The sequence below is a fragment of the Lepidochelys olivacea genome (genome assembly GCF_965140295.1).
Source record: "Lepidochelys olivacea isolate rLepOli2 genome assembly, chromosome: 5".
In the NCBI taxonomy this organism is placed as follows: domain Eukaryota; kingdom Metazoa; phylum Chordata; order Testudines; family Cheloniidae; genus Lepidochelys; species Lepidochelys olivacea.
In genome coordinates, this window is record NC_140415.1 from 34,791,638 (window position 1) to 34,818,641 (window position 27,004).

At 44.5% G+C, this 27,004-nt stretch overlaps 1 protein-coding gene across 1 annotated transcript; it reads left to right on the forward strand.

The window, feature by feature from the left end:
• The first annotated feature begins 89 nt into the window (after nucleotides 1–89).
• On the forward strand, nucleotides 90–22,747 carry SNX18 (sorting nexin 18). Its single transcript, XM_084629127.1, has 2 exons — nucleotides 90–1,964; nucleotides 20,520–22,747. Exons 1-2 carry the CDS (start codon nucleotides 401–403, stop codon nucleotides 20,771–20,773), a joined length of 1,818 nt encoding a protein of 605 aa, XP_084485253.1. The 5' UTR covers nucleotides 90–400; the 3' UTR covers nucleotides 20,774–22,747.
• Nucleotides 22,748–27,004: the final 4,257 nt, after the last annotated feature.

Consider the following 27,004-nt stretch of genomic DNA (forward strand, 5'->3'; position numbering starts at 1 on the left):
CCTCTCGGCTCTGGATTAGCTAGCGAAACTGGTTACGTGGGAGAGTCCCCGGCCCGGCCCCCCTGCTCCCCCCGCTGGGGTGAAGCGGGGTTTCGGAGCCGCCGCGCATAGCGGAGCGAGCCGCAGCCGCGCTGCAAGGCTCCGCGGGCGGGCGGCTTCCAGCTGGGCACCGAGCGGGCGGCAGACGCGGCTGTGAGCGCAGCCCGGGCGCCCCGCAGCGCCAGCCGCCCGCCCCCACCGCCGGGGGGAGCAGCGGGAGCCGGGGCAGCAGCAGCAGGGGCGGCCCCGGGCGCGGGGAGGAGCAGGAGGAGGCGGCGGCGCCGCCGCCGCAGGCAGCACGGGGAAGCGGCCGGGCTGCCCGGGAGGGGAGGGCTGGCTCCGGCCCCTGCCCGGCGGGGCCATGGCGCTGCGGGCCCGGGCGCTCTATGACTTCAGGTCGGAGAACCCGGGCGAGATCTCGCTGCGAGAGCACGAGGTGCTGAGTCTCTGCAGCGAGCAGGACATCGAGGGCTGGCTCGAGGGGGTCAACAGCCAGGGCGACCGCGGCCTCTTCCCGGCCTCTTACGTGCAGGTGATCCGGGCTCCGGCCGCGGAGCCGCCCGCCCCCGCCGGCGGGGCCCGCTACGCCAACCTGCCCCCCGGCGGCTTCGAGCCCCTGGTGCCCCCGGCTGCCTTCAACCCCCCGGTCCAGCAGCTCCCCCCTCCGGCGGCGGCCGAGCCCTTCCCGCTGCCGCCCGCCTTCCCGCCGGCGCCCTACAGCGGCTCCTACCAGCCCAGCCAGGGCAGCGACGACGACTGGGACGATGACTGGGACGACACCTCCACGGTGGCGGACGAGCCGGGCGTGCTGGGCAGCTCCTACCCGGACTACGAGGCGGCGGGGGGCGGCGGCCCCACCTCGGCCCGGTACCGCCTCTCCACCCGCTCGGACCTCTCGCTGGCCTCCCGCAACAGCCAGCAGCCCGGCCACCCCCACCACCACCCCGGCGGCGGGGCCAAGAGCTCGGCCACCGTGAGCCGCAACCTCAACCGCTTCTCCACCTTCGTGAAGTCGGGCGGGGAGGCCTTCGTGCTGGGGGAGGCTTCCGGCTTCGTGAAGGACGGGGACAAGCTGTGCGTGGTGCTGGGCCCCTGGGGGCCCGAGTGGCAGGAGAACCCCTACCCCTTCCAGTGCTCCATCGAGGACCCCACCAAGCAGACCAAGTTCAAGGGCATGAAGAGCTACATTGCCTACAAGCTGGTACCCAGCCACACGGGGCAGCAGGTGCACCGCCGCTACAAGCACTTCGACTGGCTCTACGGGCGCCTGGCCGAGAAGTTCCCTGTCATCTCTGTGCCCCACCTGCCCGAGAAGCAGGCCACGGGCCGCTTCGAGGAGGACTTTATCTCCAAGCGTCGCAAGGGCCTGGCTTGGTGGATGGACCACATGTGCAGCCACCCAGTGCTGGCTCAGTGCGATGCCTTCCGGCACTTCCTCACCTGCCCCAGCACCGACGAGAAGGCCTGGAAGCAGGGCAAGCGGAAGGCCGAGAGGGACGAGATGGTGGGTGCCAACTTCTTCCTGACCATCAGCGTCCCCACCGGCCCTGCCGCTGCCCTGGATCTACAGGAGGTGGAGAGCCGGGTGGATGGATTCAAGAGCTTCACCAAGAAGATGGATGAGAGCACCATGCAGCTCACCCACACCGCCAATGAGTTTGCCCGTAAGCAGGTCACTGGTTTCAAGAAGGAGTACCAGAAAGTGGGGCACTCCTTCAAGGGCCTCAGCCAGGCCTTCGAGCTGGACCAGCAGGCCTTTTCTGCCAACCTCAACCAAGCCCTTGCCTTCACCGGGGAAGCCTATGACACCATTGGGGAATTCTTTGCAGAGCAGCCCCGACAGGACCTTGACCCTGTGATGGATTTGTTAGCACTATATCAGGGGCATCTAGCCAACTTCCCAGACATCATCCATGTCCAGAAAGGTAATATCCCTGTGTCTATCTTTAATATGCCATTCAATCTCTATCTCTCTGTGGTCAGATGTAGGAACCAGGAACTCCCGAGTGCTAATCCTAGCTCAGTCAGTGTCAGTGGTTTTCAGTTAAAGCCTGCTGCATTTACTCAGGCAGACCTGTCACTGAGCTTAAATGCAATAATACAAAAGTTTCATTCCATACCACAGGCCCAGACTTTAGTGGGAATTCTGCCTGGCTAAAAGCCACAGGTCTGGGCCCTAAGCCAGTCATCTTCATCTATAAAATGGGAATTAATACCTGCCTATACTACGGATATGTTGAAGATCATTCAGTTTGTTTATAAAACATCCTGCAGATGAAGTGGTGTAAAAGCATCTATTAATATAATTAATATCTTAAAATAGTCTAACTGCTTTTTAAATATTTAATCTGAAGTTACCTGAGAACATAATACAGTTATAATTCCTTTCACCGCAACCTGTCAAGGCACTTTACAAACAGTATTTACAAGAAACCATTTAGAAATATTCCCATTTTCAAATGGTGAAACTGAGCCACAGACCAAGAATGACTTGCGTGAGGTGTCACAGCATAACCTTGTATTATGTGCACTTTACAGTGCAAGGTTTTGAATTAGATATTGAAAGCAGCTGGTGTCTTGTCTGTTATGGCTGGACACTTAGGCCTGGTCTACACCTAAAACTCTAGGTCAACGTAGATACATCATTCAGAGGTGTGAACAATTCCCGCACCTCCCACCCCCATAGACAGCACTGTCAGTCTAGTTACCGCCTCTTCAGTGGGTGGATTTACTACAGTGATGGAAAAACCCCTTTGATGGCTGTAGTAGATGTCTAAACTACGATGTTGCTGTAGCTATGGAGCTGTAGCAATTGTTGTGTAGACATAGCCTAAGGATCTACTTTGGTGAGTGTAATAGTTTGCTGCAGTGTTCTAAGTTAAAATTTCGTATTCTTCCTCTTGCTGTCTCAGCAGGTTCTGTTCACTGTTGTCCTCCTAGCTACCACCTTTACCCTGAGATGTAACAGTATTTCTGACTGTTGTTTGTAAGACGCTGGGATTCATTGGTGGGAAAGAAACTATCCTTCACTAGAAGGCGTGGCCAAACCGGGCTCTGTTGAAGTTGAATTGTGGCTTGTGGAGCGCCCCCACCCTTCACCATTCTCTGCCTACCACATCGGGGGAGCTTCTGTCCTGTGGTGGGGGTAGGGGCTTAATCAGGAGCAGGGAGCCCAGGCAGGGGCACCTCATAGGGCAAAAGCCTCAACCCTAGCAAGCATGTCCTATGGCTCTCGAACTTCTGAAAATTATCATATGTGGCTCGGAGGGTCAGTAAGTTTGGTCACCCCTACTGTAAAAGAAGTGTGTAACTTGTAACATTTTTCACATACATAAAACTTTGTTATGTTATGCTTATTTAGATAACCTTAACTTTACAGTACAGACCTGATAGGTCAGTTCCTAATGTATTCTAATCACTAATGCATTCTGTACAGTAAGATGCAGGGCATGAATTTCCACCCACAATGGTAGAAAAGTTCTTCTATTTTGCCCCTAATGACATGCCTTCAAGTTTTTGCTTTCTAGAACACCACCTCAGATCAAAGGCAAAGGAGTTTGATTTGAAAGAGATAGGTATTTATAAAGTCCATGTTGGAATCACCGATTTCTGGTAAAATCTGAGGAGCCAGAGTTCACAGGTATCACTGTAATACACTTCCAGCTTTGGTACAAGGGCAATTTTTGTTATGTATCTTTTATGACTCATCTAAATCAGATTTGTTTCACTGTAAAATTTTGGAGAGTGACAACATTATTTCAAGAAAGAGAGGAGGAAATTTATGCTAATCTTTTTGTTTTGGAAAATTCCCCTTGTTGGCATTACCCTCTGATTAACTTACACCAGCGGTTCTTAAACTGTGGGTCGGGACTCCAAAGTGGTTCGCGACCTCTTTTGAATGGGGTCGCCAGGGCTGGCTTAGACTTGCTGGGGCCCAGGACCGTAGCCAAAGCCCGAGGGCTTCAGCCTGGGTGGCGGGGCTCAGGTTACAGGCCCCCTGCCTCTGGGGCAGAAGCCCTTGAGTTTCAGTTTTGGCCCCCCCACCTGGGGCAGCGGGGATCAGGCAGGCTCAGGTTTCGGTCCCCCCTCCTGGGGTTGTGAAGTACTTTTTTGTTTTCAGAAGGGGGTCCTGGTGCAATGAAGTCTGAGAACCCCTGGCTGACACCAAATGTTTTAAAGTCAAAAAGGTGCTTGAGCTGGTAAAGTGCGTTTGTTTTGGGAATGGAGAATTTTAAAGTTAAGAATTCTATAACTAACTTAAAGGAATACCATCAATATGATTTTTTAAAATCAGCTAAATATGTCATCAGTTCTCCAGTAGAACACTGTTTAAGTAGTATGTACGGCAGCTTTCCTTTTTTTTTTTTTTTTTTTTTTTTTAAATAGAGGGGTTTTTTGCTGTGTTAGTGGTTTTTTGGGAGGCTCATGGGGCAAGGTCCAAAGGCAACACATTAGTGATCTCCAATCTTTTTACGCCCTAGATTACTTGTTGAATTTAAGGGCAACCCAGGCTCTACCCTACCCGTTCCCCAAAGCGCCGCCCTGCTCACTCCATCCCCCCGTCTCTGTCGCTCGCTCTCCTCCACTCTCATTCGTGTTAACCGGGCTGGGGCAGGGGGTTGGAGCTCGGGAGTGGGTGCTGGCTCTGGGCTGGGGCTGAGGGGTTCGCATTGTAGGAGGGGGCTCCAGGCTGGGCCTGGGGCAGGGGGTTGGTGTGCAGGAGAGGGTGAGGGGTGCAAACTCTGGGAGGGTGTTTGAGAGCAGGAGGGTGCACCTAGGGCATGCTGGCCACTTCTGGGAGCGGTGTGGGTAAATTCACCCTCTTGTTGAACTTGGGGAAGTTCAAGCAAATGAGCTTCTACCAGAATATTGCATATGGGTGACCATAAACAAGGCCCTCATTCTGCAGTCAGAGCCACAGAGGAGCTCTGTGATGTCTACATAGATCCAGTTGTAGGGTTGGGGACTATAACTGGTTACTAAGTAAATGAACTGGAAAATAAAAAGGGAGATTTTTTTCTCCAGTCTTTTTGCTCTGATAATCTTGGGTTGTTTATAGCAAGGTGTAACTTTTTAATTACAAAGTGTAATTTTAGATTAAGGTGATTTTTTTGGTTTTGTTTTAAGGCTGACAGTGGCCCTTTAAAGTCATAATCAGTGAAATAAAGAAAGCTGCCAGTATTAAAGAAGATCCTGGGGCCGGTTTTGTTCAACATCTTTATTAATGATCTGGATGATGGGGTGGATTGCACCCTCAGCAAGTTCGCAGATGACATTAAGGTGGGGGGAGAAGTAGATACACTAGAGGATAGGGTCCAGAGTGACCTAGACAAATTGGATGATTGGGCCAAAAGAAATCTGATGAGGTTCAACAAGGACAAGTGCAGAGTCCTGCACTTAGGATGGAAGAATCCCATGCACTTCTACAGGCTGGGGACTGACTGGCCAAGCAGCAGTTCTGCAGAAAAGGACCCAGGGATTACAGTGGATGAGAAGCTGGATACGAGTCAACAGTGTGCTCTTGTTGCCAAGAAGGCTAATGGCATATTGGGCTGCATTAGTAGGAGCATAGCCAGCAGATCGAGGGAAGTGATTATTACCTTCTATTTGGCACTGCTGAGGCCACATCTGGAGTATTGCATCCAGTTTTGGGCCCCCCACTACAGAAAGGATGTGGACAAATTGGAGAGTGTCCAGTGGAGGGCAACGAAAATGATCTGGGGGCTGGGGCACATGACTTACGAGGAGAGGCTGAGGGAAGTGGGCTTGTTTAGTCTGCAGAAGAGAAGAGTGGGGGGGATTTATTGGCGGCCTTCAACTACCTGAAGGGGTTTCCAAAGAGGATGGAGCTCAGCTATTCTCAGTGGTGGCAGATGACAGAAGAAGGAGCAATGGTCTCAAGCTGCAGTGGGGGAGGTCTAGGTTCGATATTAGGAAACACTGTTTCACTAGGAGGGTGGTGAAACACTGGAATGGGTTACCTAGGGAGGTGGTGGAATCTCCATCCGTAGAGGTTTTTAAGGCCCAGCTTGACAAAGCCCTGGCTGGGATGATTTAGTTGGTGTTGGTCATGCTTTGAGCAGGGGGTTGAACTAGATGACCTCCTGAGGTCTCTTCCAACCCTAATCTTCTGTGATTCTATGATAAGGGGCTATGACACCCTGCCTACTTCAACAAAATCATAGGTGTTTATGGCAGAGCTATTGGATTGGCTGAAAAACATAAAGTGTCTTTCTGTGTTTAGTCTTCTGCCTTAAGCAACATGCTACACATTTTGCAATAAACCCCGAAAAGACTACCCAGTTGACATCCTAGAAGAGTGGGCAGGATTCATAAAGATGCGCTTATTACTTCTATAATCTAGTCTCCACATAATCCAAAATGCATCACTCAAGTGGGGTGGAAAACTCATTACCCTGTTCTCCCCCTCCACAGTCTCCGAAAACAATCCTGACAAAGAGCAAAAACTGGGGTCTGCTGTACTTGACACACACCTGAGCAGGCTCTCCACCCTTTTGTTATTTGCTCGATAGACAGCTGCACACTGAAGTTTAGGGGCCAAGGCTTAGTGTAAGAACTCCTCTCACTGCTCCCTCTTCACATGATCGGGTGAAGATGTGGGGAAATACACAAGCTGGCTCATAAGTGTTCATATGGTGCAGAAATAAGTGCATGGTACAAACAGGTGTCGTGTTTGAACACTTTTCAGTTGTCCTTTTGCACCACACAGCCTGAAGCCTAAGCTCTGAAAGAAAGCCTCTCTATAACCAGCCTCCCAAGTGGTCCCCTGAGAAGCTGCAGCACTCAGAGCTGTAGTGGAGAGCAGTCATAGTGAGGGAAACTAAGGCCCTGTCTACACTAGCACTTATTTCGGCAAAACTTATGTCATTCAGGGATGTGAAAAAAATACCTCCCCGAGCAACATAGTTTCGCCAGCATAAGTGGTAGCATGCACAATGCTGTGTTGAAGGGAGAGCTCTCCTGTTGGCATAGACTGGCTACACAAGCGGTCTTACAATGGCGTATCTGCATCGGTACAGCTGTGCTGCTGTAAGCTCGTTAGGGTAGACGTGGTCTAAAAAGAGCAAGAATACTAAGGTGTGCTTCCTGTGCACCTTCCTTCATCTAATCATCTGAGGGGGATCTCAGTCTTTTTTGTCGACCAGCTCCAGGGATTTCTCAACAGCCATTCCTATGCAGGGCACACCTAGTCTTCCTCCTGAGGGCAGCAACAGAGCCAAATAGTGACAGGCAAATGGTAGGGGTCAAACAGGTGGCATGAGACATGTCCCTCTCCTCCCCCAGACCTCTGCAGGGAGCAGTACAATTAAAAGATGTAGCAAAGCAGGTACCACCTGTATCAAGTCACTGCTATTGACTGTAGCATGATCTGCTGCTGCTGCCTTCACCAGTCCACCCTGATCTGATGACCTTCAGTAAATTTCTGAGGAAACCAGCATTCAAGATGGAGACACTCACCATTGTAGCCATCAATAAAAGCAAAATTTACTATAGATCGTCCATAGATTTGAAGGGAGCGTATCTGCACATCCCTATTATTCTATCTCTCAGAAAATTCCTTTGGTGCCATCCATAGGTGAAGCATTTTCAGTAGAAGTAGCTGTCTTTTGAGTTAGAGCATTTACAAAAGTGCTGGTAGATTTAGTGGCATCACTCTGACAGGAAGGGAGCTATGTCTATCCCTTCTTGTAGGACCTGGCTGTTTGTATTATCATAGCATCTAGGAGTCCCAATCATAGACTGACACCCCATTGGGTTAGGCACTGTACAAAACCGAACAAAAAGACCGTCTCTGCCCTCAAGCCTTTACAGTCTAAGTAGCGATCAGCTCTTTCCAGAGGGAAAAAAAACCCAGTAACACACTTGCCATTTCAGACCCTGGAAGAACGTAGATTTTTCATAGCTAGGGCCCTACCAAATTCAGCATCTATTCTGGTAAATTTCACAGCTATAGGATTTGAAAATTAGTCCGTTTCATGTTTTCAGAGGTTTACAACTGAAATTTCATGGTGGTGTAACGGGGGGGGGGGGGGGGGTCATGACCCAAAAGCTAGTTTTAGGGAGGGGGATCGCAAAGCTGTTGTATCGGGATTGCCACCCTCACTTTTGTGCTGCCTTTAGAACTTCCTGCAAGTAAGTAGGAGGTTCCCTGAGATGGAGAGGTGTCTGATCTCCCCTGTGCTGCTGGGAGTGCTCCAGCTGGGGACTCCTAGCTGCTAGTCCTGCCCGTGCTGGGGAGGGAGAGAAGTAGCAGCTAGGAATTCCTATCTGGGGTGCTCCCAGAAACATGGGGGAGGTCAGATATACCTCCATGAATCTCCTGCGGCTTCAGGAAGCTCTGGGGCTGCTGCCCAGTTGTGGAACTTCCTGCAGCTGGGGGAAGTACCCGGAGGTGGGTCTGACCTCCCCCAGAGAGTGGCTGTGCAGGGAAAGAATAAGTCCCATCCCTCCACAGCCCGGAGACTAGCAGCTGGAGCCCAGGAGCCCCAGGCTGAGGTACCTCCAGCCCTGCACTTCTGCCTCTCCTCCACTAGCTAGATTTCACGGGGGAGGGCTTATTTCCTGGTCCATGACACGTTTTTCACAGCTGACTTTGGTAGGGCCCTAATCATGGCCAATTGATCATGAAAAAAGCCAGTCAATGCCAGTATAATCAGTCATGTACTGTGGTTTCATAGACACTGTCAAACACAAAGTCCTCATGTCACAAGAGACATGAGAAGCTAAGAACTATATACTGGAATTTGAGACCATCAGTGTGTTCAAGTGCTGCCTCAGGATTACAAACTCGTATACGGATACTGTATGGCAGATTATGCATAAACTGGAGACATTCTGCAAGACATAGTGGCTTATATTTTCAAGAGTGATTAGTGGGTTTGGTTGCCTAATTTGAGACCACTTAGAGTCTGATTTTCAGAGGGTGGGTGCTGAACATTGCTGAAGTTCAGGCCCATTTAAGGTGTCTCAAGTTGTGTACTCAAACTGAAGCACCCAAAATCCTTAGTCATTTCTGAAAATGTAGGTCATTGTCTGAAATGGTGTCAAAGACAAAATCTCACACTGTTTACAGGCCCTTGAAAAGGCAGCCAATCTTAGAACTGGACACTTACGCAATGCCAACGTAGTGGGGTGTGGTACATGCTTCAAGGGAAACTCAGTACAGGGAATGTGAGTATAAAAGGAAAATAAAAACAGCATCAACTAACTGGAGCTTTTGTTATGCCATTAGCACACTGCCATCTAAAATGTGGCCTAGTGCAGTGCTACTCAAAGTGGTGGTCCGCGGACCGGTGCTGGTCTGTGAGCCATCGGCTGCCGGTCTGCGTGCACATTGGGAAAAAAAATTGCCAGTCCCCCACATCAGATAGCTTGAGAAGCACTGGCCTGGTGGATATAGCACTGGACTAGAACTCGGGAGACCTGGATTCTGTTTCCGGCTCTGCTACTGGCCTGCTGGGTGCTTGACACTTGGGCAAGTCACTTTGCCTCTTTATGCTTCAGTTTCCCCATCTGAAAAATGGGATGATGATACTGCTCTCCATTGTAAAGTGCTTTGAGAGCTGCCTATAAACGCTATGTAAGGACTAAGTTATTGTATGATGATATTATGACAGATGCCAGTCCAGGCATATTGCATATAAAGTCAATAGTACTACTTGTGAGTAAAATGTAAGCATGTGCTTAAATGCAGGACAAGGACCTTTGCTCAAAATGACACGTAGGTCTAGCATATCTTAGGATAGTATATACATTTATTTTAAAATTACTGAAGTTGAACTTTGAATGAAACTGCAAAGCAAACCAATCTAGCTTGTTACACACGGTTGTTGCACAGCAGTTTATTTTCCCCCTTTTGTAGGTGGAGGTAAAATGTTCAATAGGCTGATATTTCTCTAGAGTTCCTTTCGTTTATCTTGCTATCCTGCTCTCACTTGCAGTCATCATAGCTGATTTGAGGTACTTGTTTAGCCTTATACTGCAGCTTAGAGTAATTAAACATTCTTACTGGCGATGGTACTTGTCAAATGTGGTATATTTACCTTTGTGGACTTCGAAATATTTCTTCTCTAATTAGCTGTTTCCATTGATAATGTACATTGTCAAGTGTACTTTTAATAAAAATGAGACCTAGTGGCAGAAGGGAGATCAGTCATCACAAGGTAATCAGTGATACTAAATATATCTGCAGAGGTCTCTTAAATCTGTCTTTAATACTTACATCACAGTCACACCAAAGGACCACAGTTGTGATTCAGAGACCATTGTATTATGGGCTATAAAGACACTGCCCGGGATGTCAGTATGCTGAATTGGTCCCAAAGAGTTTACATCCTAAGAAGACACGTGACATTTGAAGAGTGGGAGTGTGGGAAAGACGGGATTACAATTACATATGTACAATTTTTATTTATATTAGGCATTTTAAAAATAGACTGTCCTTTAACACATCTGCTCTCTACATCATTAACTGGCTACATATAAACTGAATTAATGTAACCATTAAATCTAGAAAAAAAATAGAAACCATAGAACTTTTAAACTCCTTCATCATCACCTTTTATTATTTGCATGGTATCCAAATTGGATCTAGGCGCGAAGCTGATTTTACTAACCTTTTGCACGGAAGTATGTGTAGCAGTTTCCTATGAACATCACACCAGCCTGCTGTGACTGGAAGTGCACCCAATGTAAGCAATCCCCTACCTAATCTGATCATTCAGTAATGAATCAAAGCGCTATGCTAATTTAAATGGTCAGTACATTAGCCCTTTCAGCTTATGAGTCTGAATTTTTGAGTGTAACTATTTTCTTCCAATATCATTGTGAGCAGTGGATGAACAAGCAGGCATCAAAAAGAAAGAAGTCACACTTCTTAACTATTATGTCACTGCAGACTCTATGATGTCAGTATGCTGAATTGGGCCCCCAGTCTTGCAGACATTTACATATGTGAGTAACTTTTCCCACAAAAGCCTTTGCAGTGTCTGGGGCCTAACACTGTAATAGTTATTTTTCCAACAAGAGGACAGGGGGTTTAAAAAACAAACAGCAAATTAAGTATCCTCATGCAGGACCAAGTTTTTGAGATGGGTGGTTATTTATTTATTTATTTTTTAAACCAGTGTCTGCCAGATATTTTGCAAGCAATTGTAACTTTCTTAAAACTGCACTTTGAAGTGCAGGCCACATTCCTTTGGTGAAAGATAGAACTCCTCTTATATTTTCCATCTTCATGGAGAAAAGCATCATCTTCAGTTTAATAAGTCTGGGTCTATATATTTTGTTGGCTAGATCTGAAGAGGTAAGTCACTTTTTTCACTCTGTGGTGTTGAAGACAACTTGCTTCCTTCTCTTTGGGTATGTGTACACTGCAGCTAGATGCCTGTGGCTGGCCTGTGCTAGCTGACTCGGGCTGTTTAATTGTGGCATAGATGTCTGTATGGTGGGAGGGTCTTAAAGCCCAGGCTACAGCGCAAGCCCAAACAGCTACACTGCAGCTAACCAGCCCCTTAGACCAAGCCCCACGAGCCCAAGTCAGCTGGCATGGGCCAGCCCTGGGTGTCTTAACTGCAATGTAGACAAACCCTTTGATACCAAAGCCTGATTTTAGGTTAGAGTAGTAACTGGTTCCTTCTTAGTAACTGTGCTGTCAGTTTTTCATTATGACATCTTTGCTGTATATTCAACACTGAAGGCTGAGAGAGATTTTCTGTTTTTAACTTAAGGCAAAAAAACCTATTAAGCATTTTCTGTCATATAATAACCTAGTTAATGTACAGAATATGCAAGATGTTCATTTACTATGAGCAAATTTCTCTAATCTGTGCTAATGACATTAAGCAAATAGTCTGTCAACAGTGAAATCCCTTGTACCACTTCATACCTTCATTTTGAAGTGCAAGAGGGGAGTATTCCTTTTTTTTTTTTAATTCCATTTTAAGAAACTAAATGGGAACCGTAAAAGGCCCTTTGATGATATTTAGCTTCCACTGCATTGTCTGAGGGATCTCAAAGTACTGTACAGATGTTAATGAATGTGAATCCTCACAGTAGCCGTGTGAATGGCTAATAATCCCCTTTTAATATGGGGAAGCTGACTACAGTGGAGGCTAAAACTTGATTATGGTAAACTATGTACAGTATCCCAAAGCACTGAGCAGGTGAGGCACAACATGAAATTGACATAATTCTTGATGGTTTTACTGCTGTTGGAGTACTGCACTGGTGCAGTGAAACTGTCTAGAATTAGAGAGACAAGGTGGGTGTGGTAATCTTATTGGATTGGTGAAAGACAAGCTTTCAAGCCACACCTAGCCCTTCTTCAGATCACAAGAGCTCTGTGTAACTCAGAAGCTTGTCTGTTTCTCCAACAGAAATTGGTCCAGTAAAAGATAGACAAAGTGGGTGAAGTACTCTCCAATATCCTGGGACTAACAGAGTTACAACAGCACTGCAAACATTGTCTAGAATTGGATTAGTTTTGGGCTCTGTTGGTTGGCAAATCTGTGTAACAGAGGAACTGGAGCTCTCTGTAGACTCAGGAAGAAAACAATGCTTGGATTTATTGGTTTGTTTCAGTGTGCTTTTTTTGCAACTGTAAGGACTAGAATTATTATGTCTGTATAATGTCTTCACTTTTTCAGTAATTGCTTGATTTGGACCTTATGCTCACCAAGGAAGCTGTGCACTTTCCAGTGGAGAAGGGATTTTAAATCCTTTACGATGAACAATGGACTGTGAATTTGGGGTGGATATCATGGCTGCTGTTACTGAGGAAACTTAATATGCAGATTCAGGTAGCTCTTCTGCAAAGAATGAGCAGGCAGTTTAAGGTTAATTTGCTCTCAGCCTTTGCTGAGAGGTCGCTTCTGCTCTCAGATTCTTCTAGTGATTGGAATGAATACCTTACATAAAAAAACCCACTCAGTTGTCCCTCAGAGTGAAAGGTAAATCAAACTTCATGTATGCATTCATGGGCTACCAAATATTTGTCTTTTCAGAACGCTAGGCCAGGCATTGCAGTAAAATAGTCTGAGGGTTTGGATCCTTGATAAGAAAAAAATGAGCCTGTTTCAAATTTCATTTTTCATTTTTGCAGGCTTGTATATAATACTGTAAACATAATATGGTAAGTGAATGGATATCTATGTTCTCCCTACATGGTTGAAATGGCCTTATTTTAAATGGCTTGTTATAATATAAGGAAGGCAAGGGAAAGAAGAGATTAGAGTTCAAGGTTACCACTTTAAAAGCACACTATTCTGTATTCAAAGAGGAATCCGGGAAGCCTACTGGTAGCCCTACAGATTTAAAATAAGGGTCATTTTGATGTCAGCAAAAAGTTATATTATTTTACTCTAATAAATAATCCTCCAAGTTGTCTTGCATAGTTTACTTATTAGATAGGGATAAGAGATCATTACACAGACCTTTTTCTTTTCACAAGATTTCATAGTTGTAACCACTGAAAGATATTCTTTGTTAAATTTAGAGTTTCTTCAAAGACCATCATGTTTTCTGACTCTCATTTAGTTTGCTTTTGAGAGAGCAGTATTTCTGAGGAACCTTTGTACTTCTCCACAGACTCATCAGGGAGGATTTCCTATTGAAACTCATTGGCTGGTGGACTTCTCAAAGGAAGCATTCAAGAATGTAGTATTCCTTGTTTTTGCCATACTTTTCACTGGTACAAAGGCCAGAACATTCAAACTCCCCTGATTTTTCCCAGCTCTGTCATTCGGTGGCCACTGCCTTTTTCCTAGTCACTCAAAATGTGTCCATTGATTGTTTGAAGTTGATGTATTATCTTATTCAGAAAAGAGCACTGAGTGAGTGATTGGTTGGTCCTCTTCCCAAGTTGCCTGGCTTGGATGCCACACTGATAGTTTCTTTAGGAACAGCTAAGATATCACTTGTGACAGTGCTGTTCTCCATAGGCCTTGTTAGTGAAAGATCTATGGTCTTGCATGAGAGGCAAAACATGCAACACTCAACTATTGTTTCTTTTCCTCACTTACTTTTTTCTCTGATTCCAGTTTAAAAAAAAATGGTATTGCATAAAATAGCAATAGTGGTACCATAATGTGGAGGATGATATTCCTATAGCCCTTTCCTTGTTGGAACTCTGCCCCTACTTCTCATGTTACATACCTTTTATACAGTTGTTTTGAAAGGAATCTCTAATTTGAAGAGTAAAGTAAGGACTTCACTTGATTGATAAAGATCTGATATTTGCTGAAAACAAACAGGGTTACAATAAGCAAGCTGACCAGTTTTAATTTATCACTTATCTCTGGCTCATGTTGAAATAGATCTTGTTCAAATTATCTGTCTTTATCTGTATTAGCAGAATCACAGCTCAGATGCCAGTATAAGACAGAAATATTATGGTCAGAGGACCTTAGTGTGTGACCTGGTCAGTTCTTATGACCAGAGTTTGGTGGGAAAGTTTAGGAATACCAGCTGTTGGTGATTTGATAGTCGGTACACTTTCCTTTAAGTTGGTAGTGAACCAAAGATCCATCAAGCTGTCCGAAGATATTCACTGATGCTTCAAGTGCTATCTTTCGGAGGAGATGTATACCCACTCACTTACCGTTGATCCCATGATCCTGAACAGTTTGTATTGTTGCTGTATGCTGTTAATGCATTATCGTTTTACGTTACAGGTGACTGTTTCAGTGGTGAATGATACAGTCTCTGTATAGCTTGTGCACCCAACAGCATTTTTAATGTGATAAGGACCCTCCATGTAAAAGGAAAAATACTTATTTTTGTCCTGATGTGAACAGTGTTCACAAAGGTTTTCTTTGCTTTGAGAATTATATTGTCTCTTCCTCTTCTGCTCACAGCCACAGACGTTTGCACTGCAAGCCCTTTTACTGTCTCATTCCACTTTCTTTTGCTGTCTCAGAGCTTCTATATGGACCAGATGTTGCGACTTTTTGTTATATGTTTCACAGCTGGAAGCATTTATTTCTGGAAGGAATTTTAAATTGTCAGTCTTCTTGGCTGCTAGTAACATAATTATAAATCTTCCTTATTAAATCCTGTTATTATCATTGCATTCTCTAGTCTCCTCTTACATTACAATAAAACATCAGAATATGAGGTTTCGTTACTGGAACCTCTGGTCCTTAAGCCTCTAAGGCAGGGGTCTCAAACATGCGGCCTGCGGGCCATGCTACGGCCCGCCAAGCCCCCCGCCCCCCAGAGTTATTTCCTGCTGCCGCCAAGCTCCCCTCACCCGCTTCGCCCCTCCCGCACAGTGCACCGCATCCCTGCTCCTCTGTCTACTTCCAGGTGCTTCCCGCCGCCAAACAGCTGTTAGCGCTTTCCAGGGGGGAGGAGCGGGGAGCCGCGCGCTCAGGGGAGGAGGTGGAGAAGAGGCGGGGCAGGGGCGGAGATTTGGGGAAGGGTTTGGAAGGGGGTGGAGACTTTGGGGAAGGAGTTAGAAAGGGGGCAGGGAAGGGGTGGGACGAGGTGGGACAGGAGCGGGACCTCATGGAAGGGGTGGAGTGGGGGCAGGGCCTGGGGCAGGGGTGGGGGCTTTTGCATCTTTATATGTAAAGGTGTCAGTGATGCGGCCCTCGGGCCAATGTACTTATCCTCATGTGGCCCTCGTGGTGATTTTAGTTTGAGATCCCTGCTCTACTGAGTATCCATTGAGCATCCAACTATTTAGCACTGGACCTTGGATTGAGGATTACAAAAAATATCATTTGCCTCTTTCCATCATTTTTCCCCTCCTTTTTTCAGTTTGGTGATGCAGTTTTTTCTAGTGCTTTTGATCTATGCCTTCTTTGCTATTTGAGGGATGATCCTAATCACCTAGAACTTGAATTCGAAGCTGGATAACAAAAGCTCAGTTCACTGAACTAGAGGCTTTAGACGCATGAGCAAGTTTTTATAGATTTGTAATAGTTGGAAGTAGAAAAAATATTTTGGTCATCTAGTCCATCTCTCTTGCTAATAATCCTATACTTTGGATCAATGGTACTTTACATAGAAATGAAATGGATTGCATATTCTATTACACATACAAATATACATTAAAAGAATGTTATGGTTGTAAAATTAAGCACTCAAAAATTAGGAAATGCCAAAATTAATATCTGCACAGGCATCAATTTGCACAATTTTAAATCAGCCCCATTGTAATGTCCCTCTTGCTAATATACTAATACTGCTATGATATTGTACTGCTATGGATATATTTCATATTATTCTCTATGCCATACCTTAAGGATCCTAACATCTTGATTCTTTCCCCCTCTCCCTGTACACTAAGCAGAAGTCTTCATGTCCTGATGCACCTTAGCTCAATGACTTCTTCCAGACCTTTTTTTTTTTTTTTAAAAAAAGGTGTGTTGCAGCCCTGCTGGATTGCTAAGTGTGCCTGATGATGTTCTTTGCTTTGCCATCAGCCCCAAATGTGGCTATATATCAGTGTTATAGGCCCCAATCAGTTCTGCAGTTTCATCTGCATGAGTGGACCATCGCATCCTTGTGCAAAGCCTCGTTGTAATCAGTTAGGCTCTTCTCAGGCTCATGGGTCCACCTCTGTGGATCCAAATGGGGCTATAGTGAAGTTTTTGAGATCCCTTGGGCTGAAATGTGCTACATAATTGCAAGGTATTATTATTGAGAATGCAAAAGCAAATCGATTTTTGTTAGGATGAATTTCACTAAGCTCAGTTTTAACAAATTATAAAATTATGTTATAGGGTGAATGTCAGTTTGCTTTATGCTTAATGCTGTTCAAAAATAAATAGAACCTTTGGTTTTGGTAATCAAATAGAGATCAGACTGGCTTTTTTCCCGTTTATTCTTTTCAGGTTAGTTGAAGGCTAATTGCTTTCTTAGTATATTACTCTAAATCCATGAATTTTTAAAAAGCAAGCAAGTTTGTGTGTAGGGATATGCACTCATTACATATATTGCTGACCCAGGGCTATAATCTATTCTAGATGTTAATGGAGAATTCTGTTCCTGCATGAATCCTGCTGCATTAGGTCAACACTATCAATTATGCTAAAATTTTTACTTAGGTTCCTTTTAACTGGGAATTGGTCCTGCTTCGAGCAGGGGGTTGGACTAGATGACCTTCTGGGGTCCCTTCCAACCCTGATACTCTATGATTCTATGATTTTCCTAATTGTATTTTGTTTTTAATAATCAATAGGACTTTAAAACTCTTTACACTTGTAATATTTTCTGGTTTATATGTTAACTATAGATCTAGAGAAATTGTATTAATGTGGAATGGTTTGAGGAGAGTATATGCTATACAGTGAGTTTTAAAAAACTACAATACTTATGGCTCTTGGTGTGTAAGGTTTAAAATCAAATTGGAAGATAATTATTTGGATATTATGTCTCTCACATAACAATATTTCTCACATTGCAACTCTAGTATGATCAGATTTCATTAAACAATTCCATCTGGCTTCTTTTTGCACAAGCCCCAAATTACATTTTTTTCCCCCCACTGAAAAAATTGTCCTTGCTTGCAAAGAACGCTAAAATCAATGAAGATTTAGGAGTATATTCTACCTGACTCTTGGAAGGGGACAGCCTATAGGCATAGGCGTGTGCTCCATAGCTTGCTGTGCCTCACATACAAGGCGTTTGGTTTAGTTTTCTAGGTGGACCAGGGTAGAGTGGGTATGATTTGTGGGCCAATACCTACCTCTTCATTGGTATGCATTGTCTGTGTGAACGGCTGCAGCTCGGAAGTTGTAGGAGTTGGTGCAGAGCAGCCGTAGTACTACTTCTGGTATAACTGTGTTGCGTATGATGTGGAATTTTCACACTCCTGAGCAACGTAATTCTACTGATGTAGGTCTGCAGTGTAGATCATATCCAAGTATGTCCAGTGGACGTTTTCCAGTTCCAGGAACAGTATCTGGAATCTGTTTTTATTGATAGTTAGCCTGAACTGGTTCGGTGTACCTTGTCCTGTATTCACCTGGGTGAGGGAGAAAGATATTAATAACAAGTTTCAGAGTAGCAGCCCTGTTAGTCTGTATCCGCAAAAAGAAAAGGAGGACTTGGGGCACCTTGGAGACTAACCAATTTATTTGAGCATAAGCTTTCGTGAGCTACAGCTCAAAGCTTATGCTCAAATAAATTTGTTAGTCTCTAAGGTGCCACAAGTATTCCTTTTCTTTTTAAAGATATTAATATCTACTTCTGTATTTCTTAGCTGTTGAAGGGCTATATTGCAATAAACTTTTCAGGTTCTTTGTGTGTTAAGTATTTAACTCCACTATACAGAACATAAGAGCTGAATGGTATATTTGAACACTGACTTCTGTATGCTCAAGACTATTCTAACAGCATTCTTGTGGTCTTAAGATTCATGTGTCTAGTGTCTTGCAATATTTTGTTTTCCCCACTGTTAATGGAGGTGTTCTCTATCTTTCTCTAAAAAGTATACTGACTGATTTTTAAGATATTGAAATATAAATACAGTATTTATAGCCGCTCTGGCTTTGATAGGGCACAGAACCCAACTTCAGCAAAGTAAAATCTTAGAGCCTTTATAAAAAAAAAAATGGCTTATTTTTAGCTACTTTCTTCATTATCTGTCAATCCAGTCAGAAAAAGCTGCTTCCCATAATTAGAGGGCAACTCTGTATTGGTAAAATCCGATGACTACGGCTACTTATGGTATGTCTACACTACATTGGCTACAGCTGCAGAGCTATGGCACTGCAGCTGTACTGCTGTAGCACCAAAGTGTAGACACTTCCTGTATTGACAGAAGGGGTTTTTCCATTGCTGTATTTAATCTACCTCTCTGAGAGGGGATAGATAGGTCAACAGAAGCATTCTTCCATCTACCTATCTGCATCTGCAGTGGGGGCTAGGTCAACCTAACTGTGCTGCACAGGGCACAAAATTTATCCCAGCCCTGAGTAATGTAGCTATGTTGATCTAATTTTTCATTGTAGGCTAGTCTTTAGATATAGATCTCAAAGGCCCTGCTCCTACTGCAGGGATTACTAAAACTGTGGGTATGACATCTCTACAACTGATTTTTTGGAATCTCTCCTTCACCTTCTATAGCAGTGGTTTTCAAACTTTTTTTCTGGAAACTCAGTTGAAGAAAATTATTGATGCCTGCGACCCAACGGAGCTGGGGATGAGGGGTTCGGAGTGTGGGAGGGGCTCAGGGCTGGGGCAGAGGGTTTGGGTGAGGGCTGCGGCGTGAGGCCAGGAATGAGGGGTTCAGGGTGTGGGAGGGGGCTCTGGGCTGGGGCAGGGGGTCGGGATGCGGGAGGGGGTCAGGGCTCTGAGTGCAGGCTCTGGGCTGGGGCCAGGGATGAAGGGTTTGGGGTGCAGGAGGGGGGTTTGGGAGGGGCTGGGGCAGGGGATTGGGGTGCAGGCTCTGTGGTGGGGCCAGGGATGAGGGGTTTGGGATGTAGGAAGGGGCTCCAGGTTTTGGGGGGGTCTCAGTGCTGGGGCAGGGGATTGGGGCATGGGAGGGGGTCAGGGCTCTGGGCTGAGAGTAAAGGGTTATGGGTTTTGGGGGGCTAAGTACTGGGGCAGGGGGTTGGGGTGCAGGGTCAGGGCGCGGGGTTACCTCGGGTGGCTCCGAGTCAGCAGCACAGTGGGGGTGCTAAGGCAGGCTTTCTGCCTGTCCTGGCACCACGGACGGCACTGTGCCTTGGAAGCGGCCAGCAGCAGGTCCAGCTCCTAGGCGGAGGTACACAAGCGGCTCCGCGTGGCTCTCGCCCGCAAGCACCGCCCAAACCAATGAATGGGGGTTCAGATCCGGTGGTCAAGGTGGGGGCTGTGCACAGAGCCCCGTGGCCCCCCTGCCTAGGAGTCAGACCTGCTGCTGGATGCTTCTGGGGCGCAGTGCGGTGTCAGAACAAGTAGGGACTAGCCAGCCTTAGCCGGGCAGCATCACCAATGGGACTTTTAAGGGCCCGGTTGGTGGTGCTGACCAGAGCCACCGTGACCCAGTGCCTTCCAGTACTGGGTCATGGAATGTGTCATGACCCTTAGTTTGAAAACCACTGTTCTATAGTATAATAGTTCGGTTTCAGTGATCTCTTTCACGAATTTGTTTAAATGTATTATACCTTTGTCACTGACATCAGTTCCTCTTTTCTTTAGTTAAACTTTTGTAAGAAATCACTGATAACAGTTTGTCTACATATTTTTGAGAGAGAGAATATATGGCACAATATTACTGTGTATCTTTACAACTAATGAGTTTTAAGTTATCCTAAATACAAGTTTCTAGAGGTGAGAAATGCCTGAGAGGTAGGTAATAGCTACACTGCAGATTTAAGTACACAGCTGCCGTTGTGTAACAGAGAGTGAGTGAGAGAGAAAGGACTTTTTGTATGCCCAAGAATTTGAATATATTGGTGAAGTACAGTAGCTAAATCTATAGACACTCTATTTAGTTCAATATTCCTTTTTTGTTCTTTGTACAGGAGCCCTTACCAAAGTCAAGGAGAGTAAGCGGCATGTGGAAGAAGGGAAGATGGAGGTCCAGAAGGCTGATGGTATTCAAGATCGCTGTAACATTATTTCTTTTGCTACCTTGGCAGAAATTCATCATTTCCACCAAATTCGAGTGAGGGACTTTAAGTCACAAATGCAACATTTCTTAAAACAGCAAATACTTTTTTTCCAAAAAGTGACGCAAAAGTTAGAAGAAGCTCTTCACAAGTATGACAGTGTTTAATCTCCTAACTTTGAATTGTGGACTGTTCAGAGTATGAGAGTGATTTAAGCAGCAGAGTAACAATCGCTGTTATGGAGGAACAGTTGCCAACTGTTGGTGGTACAAGAATGGTTTTGTGTTCATCTGGAGTCCCAGCTGAATCTCTAATTAAGTAAGAAGGAAATGGTTAATATGGCTATGTAATAGAAACAGTACCACACATTGTAACTAAGTTATACTGTTTATGCCTACACTACCATTGTAACTTTTTTGAAATAATGATTATACTATTGCCTTATTGCTTTTTGAAGTATGGTATTTTAGTGCATACTTTGTAGACCTCAAAACCGTTTGGGTCTTTAAGGAAGCTGGCTAGATAAAAGCCTGCTTCAGATGCCTTTTTATTCTCCTAGATTTGGATTTCCTAAAGTCAACCAATTCTCTGTTTACAAACTCCTACTAGAGCAGCTATGCAACTTTGTGCCTTTAGACTTTTGATTTTTCCTTTTCTAGTAAGCCACATTTTTATGACTGAATGAAGGGTTGGTGCCTGTGACAGGAATGGATTATGAAATCTCATATTGACTGAAATAATCAGCTGCCACCATCTAATTGGCACAGCAAGTATTGCCCTGTGACAAATGTTGGCTGAAAAAGCAGGATTTAAAATCAATTCACACTTTCTTGTAATAAATAGTCTTCATTTTCAATTCTATTTGCCAGAACCTTAAACATACAAGTGAAGAGTACAGCACCACTGTATTCCCTTTCTTACCATGATTAGATAGTGAGGGGTTTTATGTTAGAATACATTATTGTGAGTAGACACTTGGAGAACTAATCTAATAGAAGCAGAGGATTGAAATGTATCAAGGGACTGTGTATACAGGCTAAGTGACTAGCACTTGTTTGTGTACTTGATAGCTGGTGATGATTTGCTCATTGTTTCAGTGTAAATTCAAATACAGACCTATGTGGTCAATTGAGACTCCACTGTGATTCACTGGTTTACGAAGTCACAAATTTGCAGGGATGTTCAATGGTATAAATGGTTTGAAAGCAGTCTTGGCTGAACTGACTAGGAAACAGGAAGCATTTCTTATATTTATAACACCCATTTAGCAATTATACAGAAAAGTAAGACCATAGTTTAGTTAAGGATTTTTGCAAAGTTGAGAGTGTGTGTGTGTGTGTATATACACACAAACACGGTCTCAAAACAATAGTTATCTGATCTAAACCAAGAAAATCAGTCTAAACTTTATCCTTAACCTACCAGTTCACTTTCTGAAGGTCACTACGAGAAAGTTTTTCCTTTATCTTGTCTCCTTACTATAAACAAAAACCAAGAAACTTGAATTTACACACACACACACACACACAAACACACAGCTCAATCCAAACAAAAGCCAGGAAACTAGGCAGTCAGGGGATATCATTCAGATGGAGTACAAAATATTAACCACCCGTATCTTAGAAATCCAGCAGTTATCTGACTGGATCATGCCAACTTTTATAGGTTAAAAACCCCACTGCTGTTAGATGGAGAAACAAAAAATAAAAAAGCAAGCAGCCACATTTTCACAAGATCTATTGCAAAATGCTTTTGGATTGCCCTGCACTGATGGTTAACAAAAAGTTATTTCAGGAAGAACTTTGCTGATGTAGTGATACTGATAAACAAAGAAAAAAAATCACTGTTAGCTAAAATAAAAGGACAACCAATAAGGAAATAAACTGTTTACAAGCTTCTAAGAGAACTGCAAGCAATGTTGAGGAAATAAAAAGTATTTGACATGGTCATAATGCTGACTCACCATCCTTAACCTTCCTCATAGTACCTCATTGTCAGGGTAGTGATCTCTGAACAATAGCTGATCTTATTCCCAGATATGGTTTACTACGTACTTAAGACAGTGGTGGGTTAGGTTTGGCGTTTCAGCCTGTGCTTGGTTAAGCCAGATGCTGTTTTAATAAATATCTATGTGGTAATTATTTGAGGCTGTAATCAAATTCATTCCGCTTGAGCGGTTAAAAGACTTTTCAGAAAATTACCTTGGTCCAGTCAAAGATTTTAGGAACTTAACAGTACTGAAATGTTCATATCCAAGAGAAAATGAAGCTGTTATACTATATACAGTACAACATTATCAGAATGGTACAGTTTCCACAAATAAACTGTCATGCCCTTCCTCTCATTCTCTCATTGTTAGTTTTGTTATGTTTTTTGGAAGGGGCACATTTTAAAATTTGACACTATAAATAAGACTGAACTGAACCCTGGATCTGAATCTCTTCAGACTTTGGAAAGATTCAAATCCAGGTCAAAACTTTGTGGTTTTGGCCCATTTTTGTGGTAAACCTTTTGTAACTTTTTAGTTAGTTGGTCTTAGGTGAGAAAAAAGGTTGCTTTGACTATCTTGGCTGACTAAACTCAGTGACAAGCCTTTTTTTTTTTTTTTTGGTTAAGTATCCTTACATTGGAAAAAGGGAAACAAGAATACACTTAATTTTTACTTCTTATCATGAGGAGTCCAAACTCAGTTTAATTTAAAATACCCTCTTAGTGAAGAAGTATCACAGTGAATAACTGCAATGAATCTCTGAACACTGAAGGATGTGGTCCAAGGCCCAAATGTACTCAAGCTGGATCTATATTCTTTGGTAGGGGCCCTGGATTGTGTGCACTCTGGTGCAGCAAACTGGAAATCTTGCAGCAGCTTTTTAAAACGAAATAATGAAATTAAATATGGAATAGAACAAACAAGGACAGGAGCCTCTGTTTAATGTTAAATTACAGTTGTTTTACAGTGTCTCTGCATTTTCAGTTTTTGAGGTGTCAGATATTTTTATCAACAATACCTAACTATTGTAGAATTTTATGGTGGGGGTTTGGCAGCTAGATAGGGGACAAATAGGACTTTTGGATTCTATGAAGGTGTTGGGGGCAATGTGGGATTGTGGATAAGTGTGAGTGCTATGTATCCGTTCAAAAATTACTAACAATGAAATGTTGAACACTGTTGCCATTTTAATTGTCATCCTCAGGAGTTAACAACCTGTTAAAACAAGTTGGGCAATTTGAATTTCAGGGATGCTTGCAAATTCAAGACAACCTCTTCAGTTTATATTCTCTGCACATTTTTAGGTTTCTTTACAACCTTTAGGGTCATACAGGACAATGTGTTTGACAGACTTAGGAGTTTTGCACACTCCAGCCTGCAGAGACCCGTAGGAAAGCACTCAATGACAATACTTCAGATAAGTATTTAAACCTAGAGGAATGAAGCATGAAAGAAGAATGAGTAAACTTTGCAGCTTCTCAGGCCACTAAATAAAAGATACTCAAGAGGGGTTCAGTCCATAGCTACTCCTGGATTTCTGGTACAGTAGAAGCATTTCAGAAAACATTGCCAAAACTGAAGTATTACATATAAAACTGAATTATTTTTAAACTGTTAAATACATTGAAAATATATAAATCCTTTTTTTGTAGGCGTTGCTGACATAGCCTGACTTTCTAGTCTAAGACTGTGTTTGCAATAGCTTATAACTTTACCAAGCTTTAACTGTTCATGCTGAAAGTTTCCAAGCTCTCCCTTGGCCAGAATTCTTTTGGAAAACTTCAAGATGATTGGTTCAGCTGTTTATCACAATGAGGTTAGGGGAAAATGTGTGGTTTTGCCCATGTTAAAAAAATTCTGTAAACAGTTTTGTTCACAAGCTCCAGTGCCTCAACTCTTTGAAGCAAGAACTTGAAATCTGGCAGGGAGTCAGATGTGCCTCTTGCTGTTCCAGCAAAAATCCCCCCACATTTGGCCAAGTTATAAGCCTCTGTAAATCCCAGCTTGCACTTGCTCCGTACAGAGTTGTTAAGAGTTTGGCAGCTAAATTTCCCAGAAGATTCCATCTGCACTGAGCAGTTTCCAACCGAGGATGGCCTGGGCTGAGCAAGACTCCTGCAATTGCTTCTCCCAGTGGCCAGGCAGTGCTGTGACATGGCACCAGGCACAGGCTCTCCTGTGCCCTCGGTGCCCCCACACTGGTGCCCAGGCAGTGAGTGTGTAAGTAGTGTGGAATATTGAGGGGTGAGCGCCTGAGTTCCCTGTAAGCTGCATGGCCACGCAGCAGCCCATTTAGCGCCACGCAGGCACTCAGGGAACCCGCCCAGCTGGGACCTGCTGGGGGAAGGGTGGCCCCTCCCCCGGCCCCAACTCAGCCCTGGACCTGCCGGGGGAGGGGCAGCCCAAACCCAGCCCCAGCCTGGACCTGCTGAGGCAAGGGCACCCTTCCCCCTGCCCAAACCCAGCCCCGGCTCAGACCTGCTGTGGCTGTGGGGCGGGGCACATATCCCACCGCCCCAGCCCTGGAGCTGCCGTGGTGGGGAGAGGTGCCTCTCCCCCCTAGCCCAGGTGCTGCTGCTGGAGAGGGAGCTGGGTATAGTCCTTTCTCCCCACCAAAGCCCCTGAGCACCCTCTTGCACCCCAAACTCCTCATCCCCAGCCCCATCCCAGAGCCTGCACCACCAGCTGGAGCCCTCATACCCCTGTACCCCAACCCTCTGCCCCACCCCCTCCCACACTCCAAACCCCTCGGCCCCACCCCCACCACATGTGTATCAGTATGAAGGTGATGTGTCACATATCACCTCCATATTGGTGCACATAAAATTCATTCCGCACATGTGTGGGAAAAATTAGAGGGAACACTAGTAAGTGCCATACCTTGGGGATGGTAGCAAGGTACGATCCTGGAATGAGGAGCTTGGGGGTGTGGAGGACTGGGATGAGGAGCTGGTGGGGCAGAAGATGGGAAAGAGGATAGCAGGGAGAGACAAGGGGCAGAAAGGCTGTAACCATTAGAACACACTCCTCAGAGCCTGAACTCAGGATTTCTGAGTCTCAACATTCTTCTGCTGTCCGCATAGTATGAAACTACTGGCAACGTGCTGTAGAATTTAACTAGGTATGCGTCAGTATAGTTCCACATCATGGAATTTCTGCTTTTTCAGTTTGCTTTTCTTAAAAACCTAGGAAAAGTACATACAGAAAAAAACCTTACATTAAAATAATGTTAAGGTCAAATCAGGCACACAAAGTTAGGAATGCCAGAATAAAGGTTTCAATTTTAATTTCCCCCCTTGTACACATGCTATGAGACAGTCTTTAACTACATGATTGCACGCTATTTTTTCCAGAGCCCCTCCCGCATTCAATGCACAGGATGGATCATGCTCTGAATTAATTAGGGTTGTGTAGTTAGACTTCTACCAGTAGAACTTCTGCATCATTTGTTGCAGAAGTTGGAAGGTTTATAGTAAATGAGGCAGGAGATTAACAGAAGAGAAAAGATGGTCTCATCTCTGGCAGATTAATGTCACTGAACAACTGGATTTTATCCCTGTCTCTTCCAAAGAAGGCCTACATGATGCTAAGCAAATTACCTAAACCAGACTTTTCACAGTTGATCATGAACTATGCATTCTTCATTTTTTATGTGCATAAACCGAGATTTGGGGTCTGATTTGCGGAAGTGCTGAGCAGTCACAGTGGCAACTGATGTCAATGGGAGCTCTGCTTTCAACAGAAACTTCTGTATAATGCAAAGTTCTCTGAAAACTCAGGACTTAGGCACCGCAAATTGGGCCACCAAAATTAGTGGACACTTGACCTTTAGTCCTTCTGCGCCTCAGCTATCCCATCTGTAAAACAGGGATAATACCCTCTCATCTCTGAGGGGTGTTGGTTGTGAAGATAAAATGGTGTTTGTGAAGACCTCAGATACGAGTCATGAGCACCAGAGAGAAGCCTGGGAGGAAATCAGTAATTGTCTTTAGACCAGGGTTTGAATGATGTGTAGTAAATAAATCACAGAGCCACACTTTGGTGACAATAAAACAAAATATTACATAGCTGCTCATTAATTAAGCACCGTCCAGTCTGTGCGTAGAATGAGGCAGGGTCCTGTGAAAAAAAATAGTGTGTGATCATGTCATTAAAGGATGCATATGCATAGTGGGGCTGAATTAAAAATTCACAGGGAACCTCAATTAGGACATTTCCTAATTTTTGAGTGGGTGGCTTTGCAATTAACGCTCTTTTAAATTTGTTTTTATATTAATACAATATAGTAGGGTAAAATATTACAGAGATAGAAACCTGATGTAAAATATCTGATACAGATAATGTAATAAATCAATTTATTAACTTAGTAATTTCAAGAAAATAAAAAATCAGGTATATTTGTTATAAA